The sequence below is a fragment of the Sabethes cyaneus genome, chromosome 1 (genome assembly GCF_943734655.1).
Source record: "Sabethes cyaneus chromosome 1, idSabCyanKW18_F2, whole genome shotgun sequence".
In the NCBI taxonomy this organism is placed as follows: domain Eukaryota; kingdom Metazoa; phylum Arthropoda; class Insecta; order Diptera; family Culicidae; genus Sabethes; species Sabethes cyaneus.
This window is the reverse complement of record NC_071353.1, coordinates 36,954,916-36,967,506: the sequence shown is the minus strand read 5'-3', so window position 1 is coordinate 36,967,506 and position 12,591 is coordinate 36,954,916. Positions and strand designations below refer to the sequence as shown.

Here is a 12,591-nt window from a genome sequence, read left to right as displayed (position 1 = left end):
CTTTCGATCGTAAAATATTAAAAAGTTGTCAAACATATGCAAAGCCTACTACCATCCTAAAGACATTCCTAGAAGCTTAATCTCATTTTGGACTTGGAAGATACAATAAGTTACCTATTTCTCCGATTCACTCGGTTCTGGGCTGCCGGTTTTCAATTCCTTGGCCACCGTGTACTCTCCGCTCCGCGTCTCGTTCCACCTGGTCTAACCATCTTACTCGCTGCGCTCCTGGTGATTTTGTTCCTATCGGATTTGAAGCAAACTCCATCTTTGCAAGGTAGTTGCCCGGCCTGCATTCTTGCCACATGTCCTGCCCATCGTATCCGGCTACCTTTAGCTACATTTTGAATATTGTGTTCGCCATAGAGCTGTGGGAGTTCATGGTTCATCCTCCGCTTCCATACGCCGTTCTCCTGTAAGCCGACAAAAATCGTCCTTAGCACTCGTCTTTCGAAAACTCCGAGTTCTCGCAGGTACTCAGGTACTTTGAGCATTGTCCACGTTTCATACCCGTACGGAACATGCGGTCTAATAAGCGTCTTGTACAAGATACATTTCGTACGGGGACTTAAGGCACAGACACAATGCATTTTACGGTTCAGGGCCAGGATGTACTTTGCTTTAAACATGTTTACCTTTGACTCAATCTTTTCTGCTTAGCGCTTTAGTCTGGTGTACTCTTCAACCACTGTCACAGGTGTTCTGCCGATAATATCCATGTCATCGATAAAGTAGACGAATTGACTAGATTTGTTGAACATCGCGTTCCACGTGTTAATATCCGCTCGGTCACCTTGACGAATACTTTGCGATTGTAATGAACTCGACAATCCAGCCGAAATCTGAATACACCACTGTGTACCATCCATCGTAGTTGGAATCAGTTTGATAAGCTTCCTGGGGAAGCCGTTCTCGTCCATGATTTTCCATTGCATTTTTCTGTCGATGTCGAAAAATTTCCACAAATATCCCAACAACCATTTTTGTTTAAGAATAACTTATTCAACTACTGTACAGCTAAAACCCGTGGAGATGTGCTTAATAAGCTGTAAAACAACAAAAATGTTCCTTGGGGTGTGCGCAATTGATGATAGTCGGCGAAAAATGATTTGGGACAGCACTTTGTAGACTGCATTGAGAACGGGGATCGCATGATAGTTCTTACTGTCCAACTTATTGCACTTCTTGTATCGGTTAGATGAAGGGTGTCCTCGTTAAAATTGCAACGCACAATGAGTCGTCATTGATTTTGTACATTTCAAAAGCAGTTTTTTTGTTTGAAACAAAAATTATCTTCATGAAAATATATTTACTGTGTTCAGAGTGGCAAAAAGAATGCAGTGAATACATTTTTTTATATAGATCCCCTGTTTTGTGCCCAAAAACTGCTATCGAAATTGAGCTTTCCGACGAAAAGTTATTGACTGCTAGTTTCCCGTTAAGGCCTCTCGGCATGAAATCGACATTATACCACTCTAGCACGTCCTTCGCGTAATGACATGAAGCCAAAATCCGGCCAGAAGATCGTAGGACAGTTGTGATTCTTCAGAAGAGAAATAAGTAGCTTGGAGACACTCTTTTAAATGCACCTGTTCATTCATAGTATCTGTGCTCACCAAAGGTGTACTCCGCTTTGCACATAAACAAATTGCTTGCCAAATCAAGAATTTCTTGGCATACTTGGACATTTACTGTTTTTGGAGGTTCTCTGGAACATCAAATTTATCTTTTGCTGTGAAATACTGGTTCCACGGTATCTGGTTGAAATCCGATTTCACGCAGGTCTCGTCGTACGTAACGCAGCGGCGTGCTTTGTCAGCTTTTGATCGCAAAACTTCCGGGCACGGCTTTTCGCGGCCGTATCCTGTTGGGGCCTTCTGAATCTTGAACGTACGTATTCCAGCTTGTATTTTGACCTTCTGGACGAACCTTTGCTCAGATTCAAATTCAAGATCTCGAACGGAGCAGTTTATTTTCCCGTCGAAGGCCTCAACTACGCGGGTGTGATAGTTAACAGTATACCGGTGATTTTTTTCTCCGCATCATGGTCTACAATCGATAGTCAGACATTCTTGGAATCGTTTTATGACACGAGAAACCGTAGAATTGGAGATTTTCAAATTTTTACCGATGGCACGATTTTTTGCGAAAGAGCTGTTCTTTCGACGCTATTTTTCAGATCTTTGCACACCTGATGACATGACTCACACAGATTAATCATTGCACTTTGAGCTGTCTTCATGCAAAATTTCAATTAATTTTACCCAACGTTTCAAAAGTTAGAGCAATTTGAGTGTTTTGCAATTTTATCGTAGACATCCTTTAACTACATCTTTCTACTTCTCCGGTGGCTGTTCTGTATCCCAAATTCTATCAATCTGCCGGTACAGACAAATGGTTAGCTTTGCTGGTCCCATTAATTCCGATGCCATCTTTCCCAGTCGATTTATGGTTCTTTAGTTGCAGGATGGCCTTAATTTCGCTTATCGTTGGGGCTGGCACCTCTGCTCCGTTTGTCGCAAAGTCGAAATTGCTTTTCCTGTCGCCATCATGATTCTGCACCTGGGAGTCATTCAGGTGTTTATCAAAATAATGTTTCCAGGTGGAACCTCACAATCGTTCGTCAAAACACCTTTACACCTTTACGGAAGCAATGAGGTTTAAAAAGGTGTGGCAGATGAAGACATTTGATGGTATTAGTAGCGAAAAATCAGAAAACGACGTCAAACTACAAAAACAAACCGCGTCGGACAATGGGATTTGTTTTTGGAGTTTTACGTCACGCTTCATCGTGATTGGTCGATTTACGATTTCACCCACACCATGATGAAATTTCTTCATTGCACTAACACCACTTAACCAACTTTGCCACACCTGTATATATCACATTGTTACGGAAGCGGTTTAATTTCTGGAAGAACTTTCGCGTTTCCTGAGAATAATGCAGCCGCTCTAACTCCACATACTCCGTTTCCTCCAGACAGTGCTTTTTCTCCCGGACGATTTGGGTTCGCTGCAACTTCTTCTGTCTGTGTCTTTCCACGTTCTGACGTTCGCCCTCGCTTCGTTTCCCTCATCCATCATTCATTGTCAAACCTCCTCCTACATTCATTTTCAAACCAGTCGTTCCGCAGAATCCGTGCCACGTGCCTGCAGGAGCTCTCCGATATACTGCTAATGGCTGTTTTGATCGTGTTGCAACAGTCCTCGAGAGCAGCTTCGTCCAGCTCATCCTCTTCTGACAGCACAACACAATGTGTGGCAGCTTCAACTGCGCGAGATTTAACCGAGGCTGGCTTCGGTACCGAATGTTATTCACAACGGAGAGTTTTGGGCGTGTCTTAACCACCACTAGGTAGTGGTCTGAGTCAACGTTAGCACTTCGATAGGATCTGACATCAATAATGTCTGAGATGTGCCGATAGTCGATCAAAACGTGGTCGATCTGTGATTTTGTTTGATTTTATGTCTGGGTTAGAAGTGTACTTACGGCCATGTTCTTTCAGGTGGCAAAGTCGATAAGTCTGAGGCTCATTTCATTGGTCCGCGGGTCTACATCGGTTTATATTCTTCCTTCTGGCCGACCCGAGCATTCAAATTCCCGATGACGATCTTGATATCAGTTTTTAGGCAGCGGTCGTATTCGCGCTCCATCTTCAGTAGAATTCTTCCTTGTTGTCATTGCTACACCTGAGGTGAGGGCTGTGTATGTTGATAAACCAGTTGATTCTCAGTCTCCACATTTGAGGATTGATTGGACATCGTCCACTCACCTGTTTTCGCATCTCGGCCATCTCGGAAGCTGTATCCAGCTCGTGTGTGTTGCCGCTGCTCTGGTAACCGGTATGTCCAACTCTAAACGTACGTACCGTTTAGACCTTCTTGCACACCTTCTGCAGCACTACGATGTCGAAATTGCGGTTCTTTAATACGTCGGAGAGCACTCGAGTGTTCTCTTGGAAGTTGAAAGATCGGTAGTTTTACGTCCCGAGTTTCCAATCCATGGTCCTTTTTCGTTGCATGGGTCTGTTCCGATTTTACAGCCAGAATTTATTTGTTCATCGTCCATTGCTTATTAGCTTTTTATGGTGACGATCGCGGCTTGCAAAGCCTGCGGCATTAACACCCTGTCTCACCGGAAAAGCAAAAAAGCAAAGCGTTGAGTATAAACGTCTTTTAGACTAGACCCTATATTACCGACAGACTTTGCAGTCGGTTATAAGACGGGGCTAGTGCGAAGATCCTACTGGCTTATTAGACCAGCATCGTACCTCGAAGCTAACTGGGCCGGAGGACCAACGAAGCTCAAAAAAGCCTGGCATACAATGGGTTCATATCTCAACATAATTGGCAATAAAATTTAATCATCTACTTTTCTCCAACTGATGTGTGATGAAATATTGTAAGTTAAACAATGTACAATTAGGTTTAAGGCAAATTCTAAGTCCTATACAATACATAATATTGCTACATTTTTAATAAATAATCCGAAACAAAAGATGTACTGCAAATTAAAAATATGTTATAACTGTTCGATACCGCTGTGATGCATTCTACCCCTGTTTTGTATTTTGAAGTTTTTTGCAATATATGTGAAAAACATGCCTAGTTCATGCCGTTTTTGTGATGAATCATCGAGTATGACAGTATTTCAATTAGATAGACTGTATTTATTATAAAATTTGCATACCGACTAGTGGTAAAAGCTTAGGAGAAACCCGTGATTTCTTACTTGTGGAATGAGATCGCGGATAATCGCTTGATTTTATTGGATGTGGCTATGTTTGATGCTTTTACATTCTACACAATTATGAATTAGCTTGTTTTACACCAAAATAAAATGCGCATTCATAATTTTACCAAATAGTTTCCGCGTTTTTAAACAATTAATAGCATGGGCCATTCTACCCCTCCGTGCGTTCTGGACAGTCTTCCCCTACACCACTTGGTGGATGAATTCGGAACCGTTCACCAAGGTTTTATCTACCACCGGATTATATTCACTGCGTATCTTGTCTATATACACTGTTTACACTAGTAGTAGAGTGACTATATATAGAGTGGCGACAATGTCAAAATTGGAATGGTAATTATCAGTCAGTGTCATTCCAATCAGGCAGACGACCAATCCAACGCGTATGCAGGAAAGAGAAAGAAAATAAGCATTGCTAAAGCATTGCATACTTTTGGGATGACATGTCGCCACTCTGTATATAATCACTCTAACTAGTAGAACCCAAAAAATTTGCGACCAAAAAAGATTGATTTTTCTAGATAAACGCCACCTAGCAAGCAAATCCTGTAAAATGCCACAAGTAACTTTGAAGATCTCGTGTTCGCGTATTTTTTTTGTAGAAGAAACCATCGTTCTAGGTGGTAATTGGATTTCGTGATATAAACGTCACAAATCTGAAAAAATCCGATTTTTTCGTAAAAATAAAAATAAGAAAACTTATCCAATTTAATTCTACTATGTGTACACATAGTAGAATTAAATTGGATAAGTTTTCTTATTTTTATTTTTAGGTTTCGTATTCTACTAAGACGCTCCAAAAACTTCAGTCGATTTTTTCGATTTATTTTTACTAAAGCCCCTACCCGCCAAGTCGCAATTCATAATTTTATCATTAAATTTTAGTCCAATATGTCCAACCTTTCTACATACAAATGTGTGCCTCGGTACACTATCCCCCAATAATATTAACTCCTGTTTTTAGTTGAATTTGTAAATGAGTTATTGAACCGATTGAACTGTACACAACTGATTCTCGGAGTAACATGTCCAGTATTTTATTCTGAATACAAATTGCACGAACAACCAATTCATTGTAAAAATGCAAGGATGCTACATGAAATACCAACTCTTGACAAAGTTATACGTGGTTGCATACACAGAGCTCGTGGTTAGTTGTGCGTTTTGTTTTTCATTCATTCGAATTTAGTCGACATTGTTAGTAAATCGCTTTTCAAAATACAACCCATAAATACGCTGCCTGCAGAGAAACCTGCAGTGACAAAACGAAGCAAATAAAACTTTACACAGTGAAAAGCGGTATTAAGAAAGCGATCATAAAATATGACGATCACGCGCGTCACAAGGCAAAAACAAGAGGATCGCACTCACAGTCACAGTATCGTCCCAGTCTGCGGTGAAGTTCTGTTTTTATTTTTTTTATTCTCCGCTAGACGACTGCTCACTCTCGGTTGCCCTTTTCATCCATTCCGGCGGTTGAGTCGAGTTTGCCAGTAGAAGATTATCTCGATGAACCGGGGCGGGACAAAATAGATCGCACAGTAGCATCACTAATCCTTCTCAATTACATTCAAAATATACTCCGGCGGCGGATCAGAAACTATAAATTTCCCGAAATGATATCTTTATTGGATGACCTGGTTCTTGTTTTTTTCTTCGCTTTTTTGCTTTCCTGTGGATGATGGTGCTGAAGTGGATTGCTGAATGGATCGCACTAATGTTGAAAGACCGTCAAAGGCGTCATGGAAAACAAAAAAAGGAACAACAGTAGATTGCCTGCCTTCCTGTGATAAATTATTGGTCTCCTGAGAGGTTTACTAACTGCGTGCAAACTTTTATAAACTTATTTTTCTCCAAGGGTTAAATTGAAAAGCTTACTTCATCTTTTGTAAATAAAGATATTTGGAGTCTAAGTCCAGATAAATTACAGTCATTAGTCACATTTGATCGATTGTCATGGATCTGTTGTGTCAAAAAAGAATTGCAAACAGCGCACCTGGTGGCCATCGTGCAATCATGAAATCAATGCAACGGCCATGGCAGCGGAAATGCTTGGATTTCTTTTAAAGTTAGGCCGCTTTCCCGGGCTGTAGCTGTTTGCTTCACAGCGCGCTGCAGCGGAAGCATATAGGGACTGGGTATGTGAGACAGGGTAGAACATGCGAACATGTACGGGTGGAAATAGACCGTGACAGTTTCTTGTCTCGTGCGCATCCGAATGTCAGCCTCGCGCCGACGGGATGCAGACAGAGCCATAACGACAACGAATTATCTGTTCGTGGCGTTCCTGAACGTGCCAAATCTTTGTTTATGTGGCGGGATTTGTCCGCTTTCCGCTGAGGAAAAAATTTACGGATCGTTTGTTGCATAAGGTTAGGGTCGAAGATTGACGAATAGTAACTGCTTTTTGTTTTTCTTCTTTTATTCACAAATTTGTCACGGTTTCAATTATGCGTAGAGAATGGAATGAACCGATTTGGGTGGGAGATGCAACTGAGCTGTGCCTCGTTCCGGGTCTTTGATCGTTACCTCGCAGGAACTAGATTTTCTATAATAAAACATACACTGTTAGTACTTTCGAGACAATCTCAACACAAAAGTCACCTACTTGTTGTACAAAATTAACGCAATCTTTCCGTCAGGTCTCTCGAAGCCTACCACAAGCACTCCTGAATCGGTGCTGGTAGTTTCAAATCGCCTAGAACCTTCTGTAATGAATCTAGAAAAGTGGCCTAGTCCATAGAATATTGGCTGCTTGTAGGCCTCTTCGCCTGAAGTTGAATTTACAACAACAGCGCTTTCGACGAAATTATTGGCATAATTTGGACCGCCAATTTCATTCAGCATCAAATTCCAATCGATCCATCCGTGTACATTATGCCGTAAATCTTGCAGGATGTAGGTGATATATGATTCCGCACGGTCCCATGATCCTAGTATTGGACCATGAGTTTGAAATGGTTTATCACCGAGCGAAGCTTCTGTGTTAAAAATTAGCTTATCCGGATAGAGATGTGCTGCCTGGTCCAGCAGACCGGGTGGTGTGACGCCATCCCAATACCAGTGAACCGCCAATCCGTCTAAGTACTGCGTTGCATTAGGATGACCCTGGTTCATCTGTGAAAACCACCAGGGAAAAGTATACCGTTGATCATCTCCTGCAAACAGTTTAACGTCACGAAAAGCTGAACTTCTCAATGTTGGTCCTAGATTCTCGCCAACCCATTTACCTTGGCTAGGAGCAGTCCAGCCAAGACTCATGAACCGAATGAAGAGGAATCCAATGACAGCGTTCATGGGTTCGTTACCCGTAGAGATAGCCCAAAAATCTAATCCGGCTTCTTTCACCAACTGCAGGTACTTGATATGGTAATCTGCCCAAGTTTGATAGTATTCACTCTTGAGTCGACTTGAACCACTCCAGTCATTATTCGATTTCATCCACTTGGGTGGACTCCATGCAGCACCCATAAACTTGATATTACGATTATCCGCCACATCCATCAGCTCTCGTATTTGTGCGATTTTCATTAAGTCTCTATCGTCCAGTTTAGTGAAATTCGTCAGCATCGCATCGTTTGTCGGAAGCTCATTGTACGCCCATGGTTTCAAATCAAAATCACAACCACCAATTGGAATCCTCAGCAAGTTGTATCCAATGCCCACAGATTTAGAGTAATACGATCGGTATAAGCTGTACCGCAACTCTGGTTTCAACCGTCCCAAATTGTAAGAAACTGCTCCAGTAAATGCTCCACCGAATCCAACCACCGTTTGAAATACTCTCCGGCGATCCAGTTGCAACGTTATGGGCCTGGTGCTGCGCGTAAAACGTTGTTTAGGAATTCGCAAGACCTCCGGAATAATGTTTTCCTTGGACGTAGGAGTAAACCTTCCACGGGACTGAGCAAACCTTGTGCCATCGCGGCCACTGGTCACATGTACAAACTCCCCAGCCGCGATTGGTTCTTCGAATTCCAATGTATCGCAGTAGGTCACATTGCATACACAAACCGAGCCGGTCGGGTACTGACGTAATGCACATGGAAGCGAGCCCGAAACTAAAATGAAAACAAAATGTTTTAAGTTGGTTATGTCACATCAAAGCATTATTCATCTGGAACGAAATAACGCACCAGTCGATTCATCGGAAACCGCCAAGTACAACAGCGCTAGCACAATCAAGTTCAAGTCGTTTGCCTTGGGTGGTTGCATTGTTTACAATGCAATTTTGTCACCTCTCGCAATAGAGTTTTACACTTTTCCAAAATTAGGAGTACAGCGCGACGAAAGTTACTCACTTGTGGACGGTACGGAGCAGACTGCGATTGCTATTTCAGCAATTATGCTACACGGATTGACCCGTGGTCAAATTACAACTTATGCACGTCTGGCAAACAATGTAAAAGAGAGTAAATATGGCAATCATCGTTCATAAATCCGCGTCGAGACGAGGAATCGACCTGTCTGTCTTCGCTGGCGTGAATCATGTGTGCGTGTGGCTGCTTTGTGTCTGAGAGAATGTCAAGCACTGATAAAGAAATTGTAAATTATAAATAAAGATGCCGCAAATGCCGTTGGTTGAGAAATGTGCTTCTGCGCATTATTGTAGGTAGCTGACTCCAATAATAATGGCTGTTCGTGTTTTCGGCTTTCGGCGGATGGCTTCAGCTTCAATGGGCTGTATTGTTGGGATCCTCGCTGGAAGTGCATTTTTTAAATTCCAATGCGGTCACAATCAGTTCATCATGTTATCATTGCTCGAGGCGATTGCTTCTTGTACTTAATCAACGATGTTAGAGCTATTGTCAGGCTTGTCAAATGAGCCGTTTCGAACCATAGTGTTCTATTAACCATTGAGTGAATTTTACAGAACACGCAATTGTCGAAAAAACACTATACAAAATGTAAAATCTGGCATCGAAATACTTATGAAGACGCGAAAATTCATTTCCTGGTGGATTACATTATTTGGAAACAGGACTTTTTAAAAAACATTTGCATCGTTTGTTTGAGAAATCCCACAAGCGCCATTTGACTTGAGTCAATTTTCATTACTTTTTGGTTGTTTTGAATCTTCGGGGATTCCTACATCTTCTCTCAAATTCTGGAAAAAGGTTGGTTTCATAAACTAAAAGGGGTCGAAATATTTCGAGAAAATCAGTTTTTTGATGTCATCATCTTAAACCTTGAATTACAGTAAATCTTCACATGCCACATTATAAATAAACATTAACTAACTAACTTTACCAGCCGAGAGCCGGGGTGGCTCTTGCCGTATCAAGAGTTGCTCTCCATTGTACTCGGTCTTGGGCTACTCGTCGCCAATTCGTTGCGCGTCTCGACACACGCAAGTCGACTTCAACCTGGTCGAGTCATCTGGCTTGTTGAGCCCCTTGGGGTTCTTGAAGAGAACGGATTTCACTGCACAGTCGTCCGGCATCCTTGCAACGTGGCCGGCCCACCGTAGTCCCCCAACTTTTGCCAGGTGTACAATAAGAATCTCTCCAAGCAGTATCTGTAGCTCGTGATTCACGCCTCCGCCACTCTCCGCTTTCCGTTTGTACTCCGCCAAAAATAGTCCGCAACACCTTTCGTTCAAATACGGCAAGTGCACGTATATCTACCGTAAGCAAAGTTACTGTCTTAAGTCCATAGAGAATGAACATCGTCAGCTTTATGCGGCGGCGTATGCTCCTTGATCGAAGCGTCTTGCGGAGGGAAAAGTTGGCTCGATTTCCAGCTTGAATGCGTCTTTTAATCTCTTTATTATTGTCCGCGGTGACCAGAGATCCCAAATGTACAAACTCATCAACCACTTCCAGTTCATCGCCGTCAATAGTCGCTGTCCGTGGGTAGCTGACGTTGCTTTCTCTGGAGCCTATTCCTACCATGTATTTGGCTTTCGACGCATTGATTTGTAACCCTATCCTCCTAGCCTCCGTTTGTAGTCTGGCGTAGATTGCCTCCGCCGTCCCAGGGTTTCTAGTAGTGATGTCGAGGTCGTCTGCGAAATCCTCTCATTTCGATGCCCGGTCGTTGGATCACACCTTCAATAGCGATATTGAATAACATACAGGACCTTGCCGCAACCTTCTGCGTGATTCGAAAGTGTCTCCGAAACGCACACGTAGCACATCACTCGCTCCAGGGTAGCTTTGATCAGCCGTGTCAGTCTGTCCGGAAAACTGTACTACTAAATATTCCCTAATATTTTAGTTTCTTGTCTCTCGCGATCAATCAAACTTTTGTAGTATTCATTAAATCCACCTAAGAAATGATGAAAATTAGAGTGGCTTTCCTTACTACGACGGGAATTAGCAATAAACCCTATATCCAGGTTTTTTCGTCCTAGTCCTCTCCAGCTTGGCGTACCCTTGAGGAATGCTGCCTTATCCGCTCAATGCTGGCTTTGCCTTAATTCGCTCATCGATTATTTCCTAGCTTTCATCGGAAACTCATTCCCTCTGCACAGGCGGTGCAAAGAGAATGGTTGTAGTCCTAATAAACTAATAACAACAACCATTCCATCTGCACTGATTCTCACTGATTATGACGAAGGCGTTCTAGACGCCAGCCCATTGTTCTGGTTGTTCGACGAGTGCCCTTTTCACTTCAGGATTTTCCACAGCCGGCGGATGTCCTTCTATGGTGCTTTTGTGTACTCCGTACTTCGTTCTTCACCATACATCCAACTCAGCTTGAGCTGGCAGCCAATTTGCATAGAATTGGGCATGAAATTCAGAAGAATTTACAAAGAGTGTCAAAAGGATGGTAAGGAATAACGTGTTGTTCAGCAGCAAAATTAGTGTAGACCTAAATTTTTAAATGGTCAAATTTATCATCACTGATTCGCTCTGTGTCAGCAGTTATTATATTTTTGCTGATGAATAATCAAACAGATTCTTCATCTTCTTTTATGCATTAGAATAGGTATCCTACCTGTCTGAAATGTAAAAATCGATCGCCAGCATTGGCCGTCACGCCCATTCTTGAAAATCTGGGCGTTGTAAGCGAACTACATATCTGTTATCCATGCTGGAGTGTCGGTATTTTTAGGAATTTTCCTTCATTACGCCCCTCGACCTGGTACCTCTCTTTTCACTAGCACTGGCAAAAGGATTCACTGATGCTAATCAAAAATTGTAAAGGAAGTATTGGCATCATTTCCAGATTTCCAGTATCACAGTTTTTTTAGTAATTTTCAAAGATTTAGTACAAGTGGCGAAAAGTTGTTTAACAGATGCAAGTAATCATATGATTCCACTCCGGCGCTTCTGAATGCGTTTAATATTCGGATATTTAGAACGCAACACACTGGCAATTGTATTGAAATAATTTATTTCTAATTTTAGTACATTCTCCACTATATTTACAAAATGACACATAATCACATTCCTATTCTAGCCGGTTGACCTAACGTATCATATCATACAGTTCTGCTGCTTCTGTACTGCTTTCCTATGTACGCGGTAGGCGTTTTTTGGCATCTTAATGACTTGAAAAGCGATACTGTTCTCCTTGTTTCGTCACACGACTGAAGTGCTGCTAGTGCGTCCCTGGCCGTCGTCCTGTGGCATTTCTGCCAAAATGCCTACCCTTTTTGCGTCCCATTGCAATTACCTACGCTAGAGAAACGAAGCGGCCTGAACGAAAAGCATTGTTTATTCTCAACCTAGCGAATATTTACAATTAATTAAGGGAAACCCCTGTATGTTAGTCTATCTTGACACTGCCTGCTTCGCTCCTAACGTCAGTGTAGAAAAACCTGAGGCACTGGTATCTTTGAACTATGGCATTTCTCGGTAAGATTTACTATTAGTTTTGTTGTTTACTTT

General features: G+C 42.2%; 1 protein-coding gene across 1 annotated transcript; it reads right to left on the bottom strand.

Annotated features, from left to right (window-relative positions):
* Positions 1–7,194: 7,194 nt before the first annotated feature.
* LOC128742373 (lysosomal acid glucosylceramidase-like) lies at positions 7,195–9,088 on the bottom strand. The gene is made up of 3 exons (XM_053838717.1): positions 8,890–9,088; positions 7,362–8,814; positions 7,195–7,301 (listed from the first exon to the last, which is right to left on the bottom strand). The coding sequence occupies exons 1-3, from the start codon at positions 8,966–8,968 to the stop codon at positions 7,202–7,204; spliced, it is 1,632 nt and encodes a 543-aa protein (XP_053694692.1). The 5' UTR covers positions 8,969–9,088; the 3' UTR covers positions 7,195–7,201.
* Between the last annotated feature and the right edge of the window lie 3,503 nt (positions 9,089–12,591).

Excerpts from the sequence above, each read along its gene's own strand:
- LOC128742373 (XM_053838717.1), bottom strand. The coding sequence starts at position 8,968 with ATGCAACCACCCAAGGCAAACGACTTGAACTTGATTGTGCTAGCGCTG. Across the intron at positions 8,815-8,889 it reads GGTTTCCGATGAATCGACTG|TTTCGGGCTCGCTTCCATGT; the intron begins GTGCGTTATTTC and ends TTTTCATTTTAG. Across the intron at positions 7,302-7,361 it reads GCGTTAATTTTGTACAACAA|AAAATCTAGTTCCTGCGAGG; the intron begins GTAGGTGACTTT and ends GTTTTATTATAG.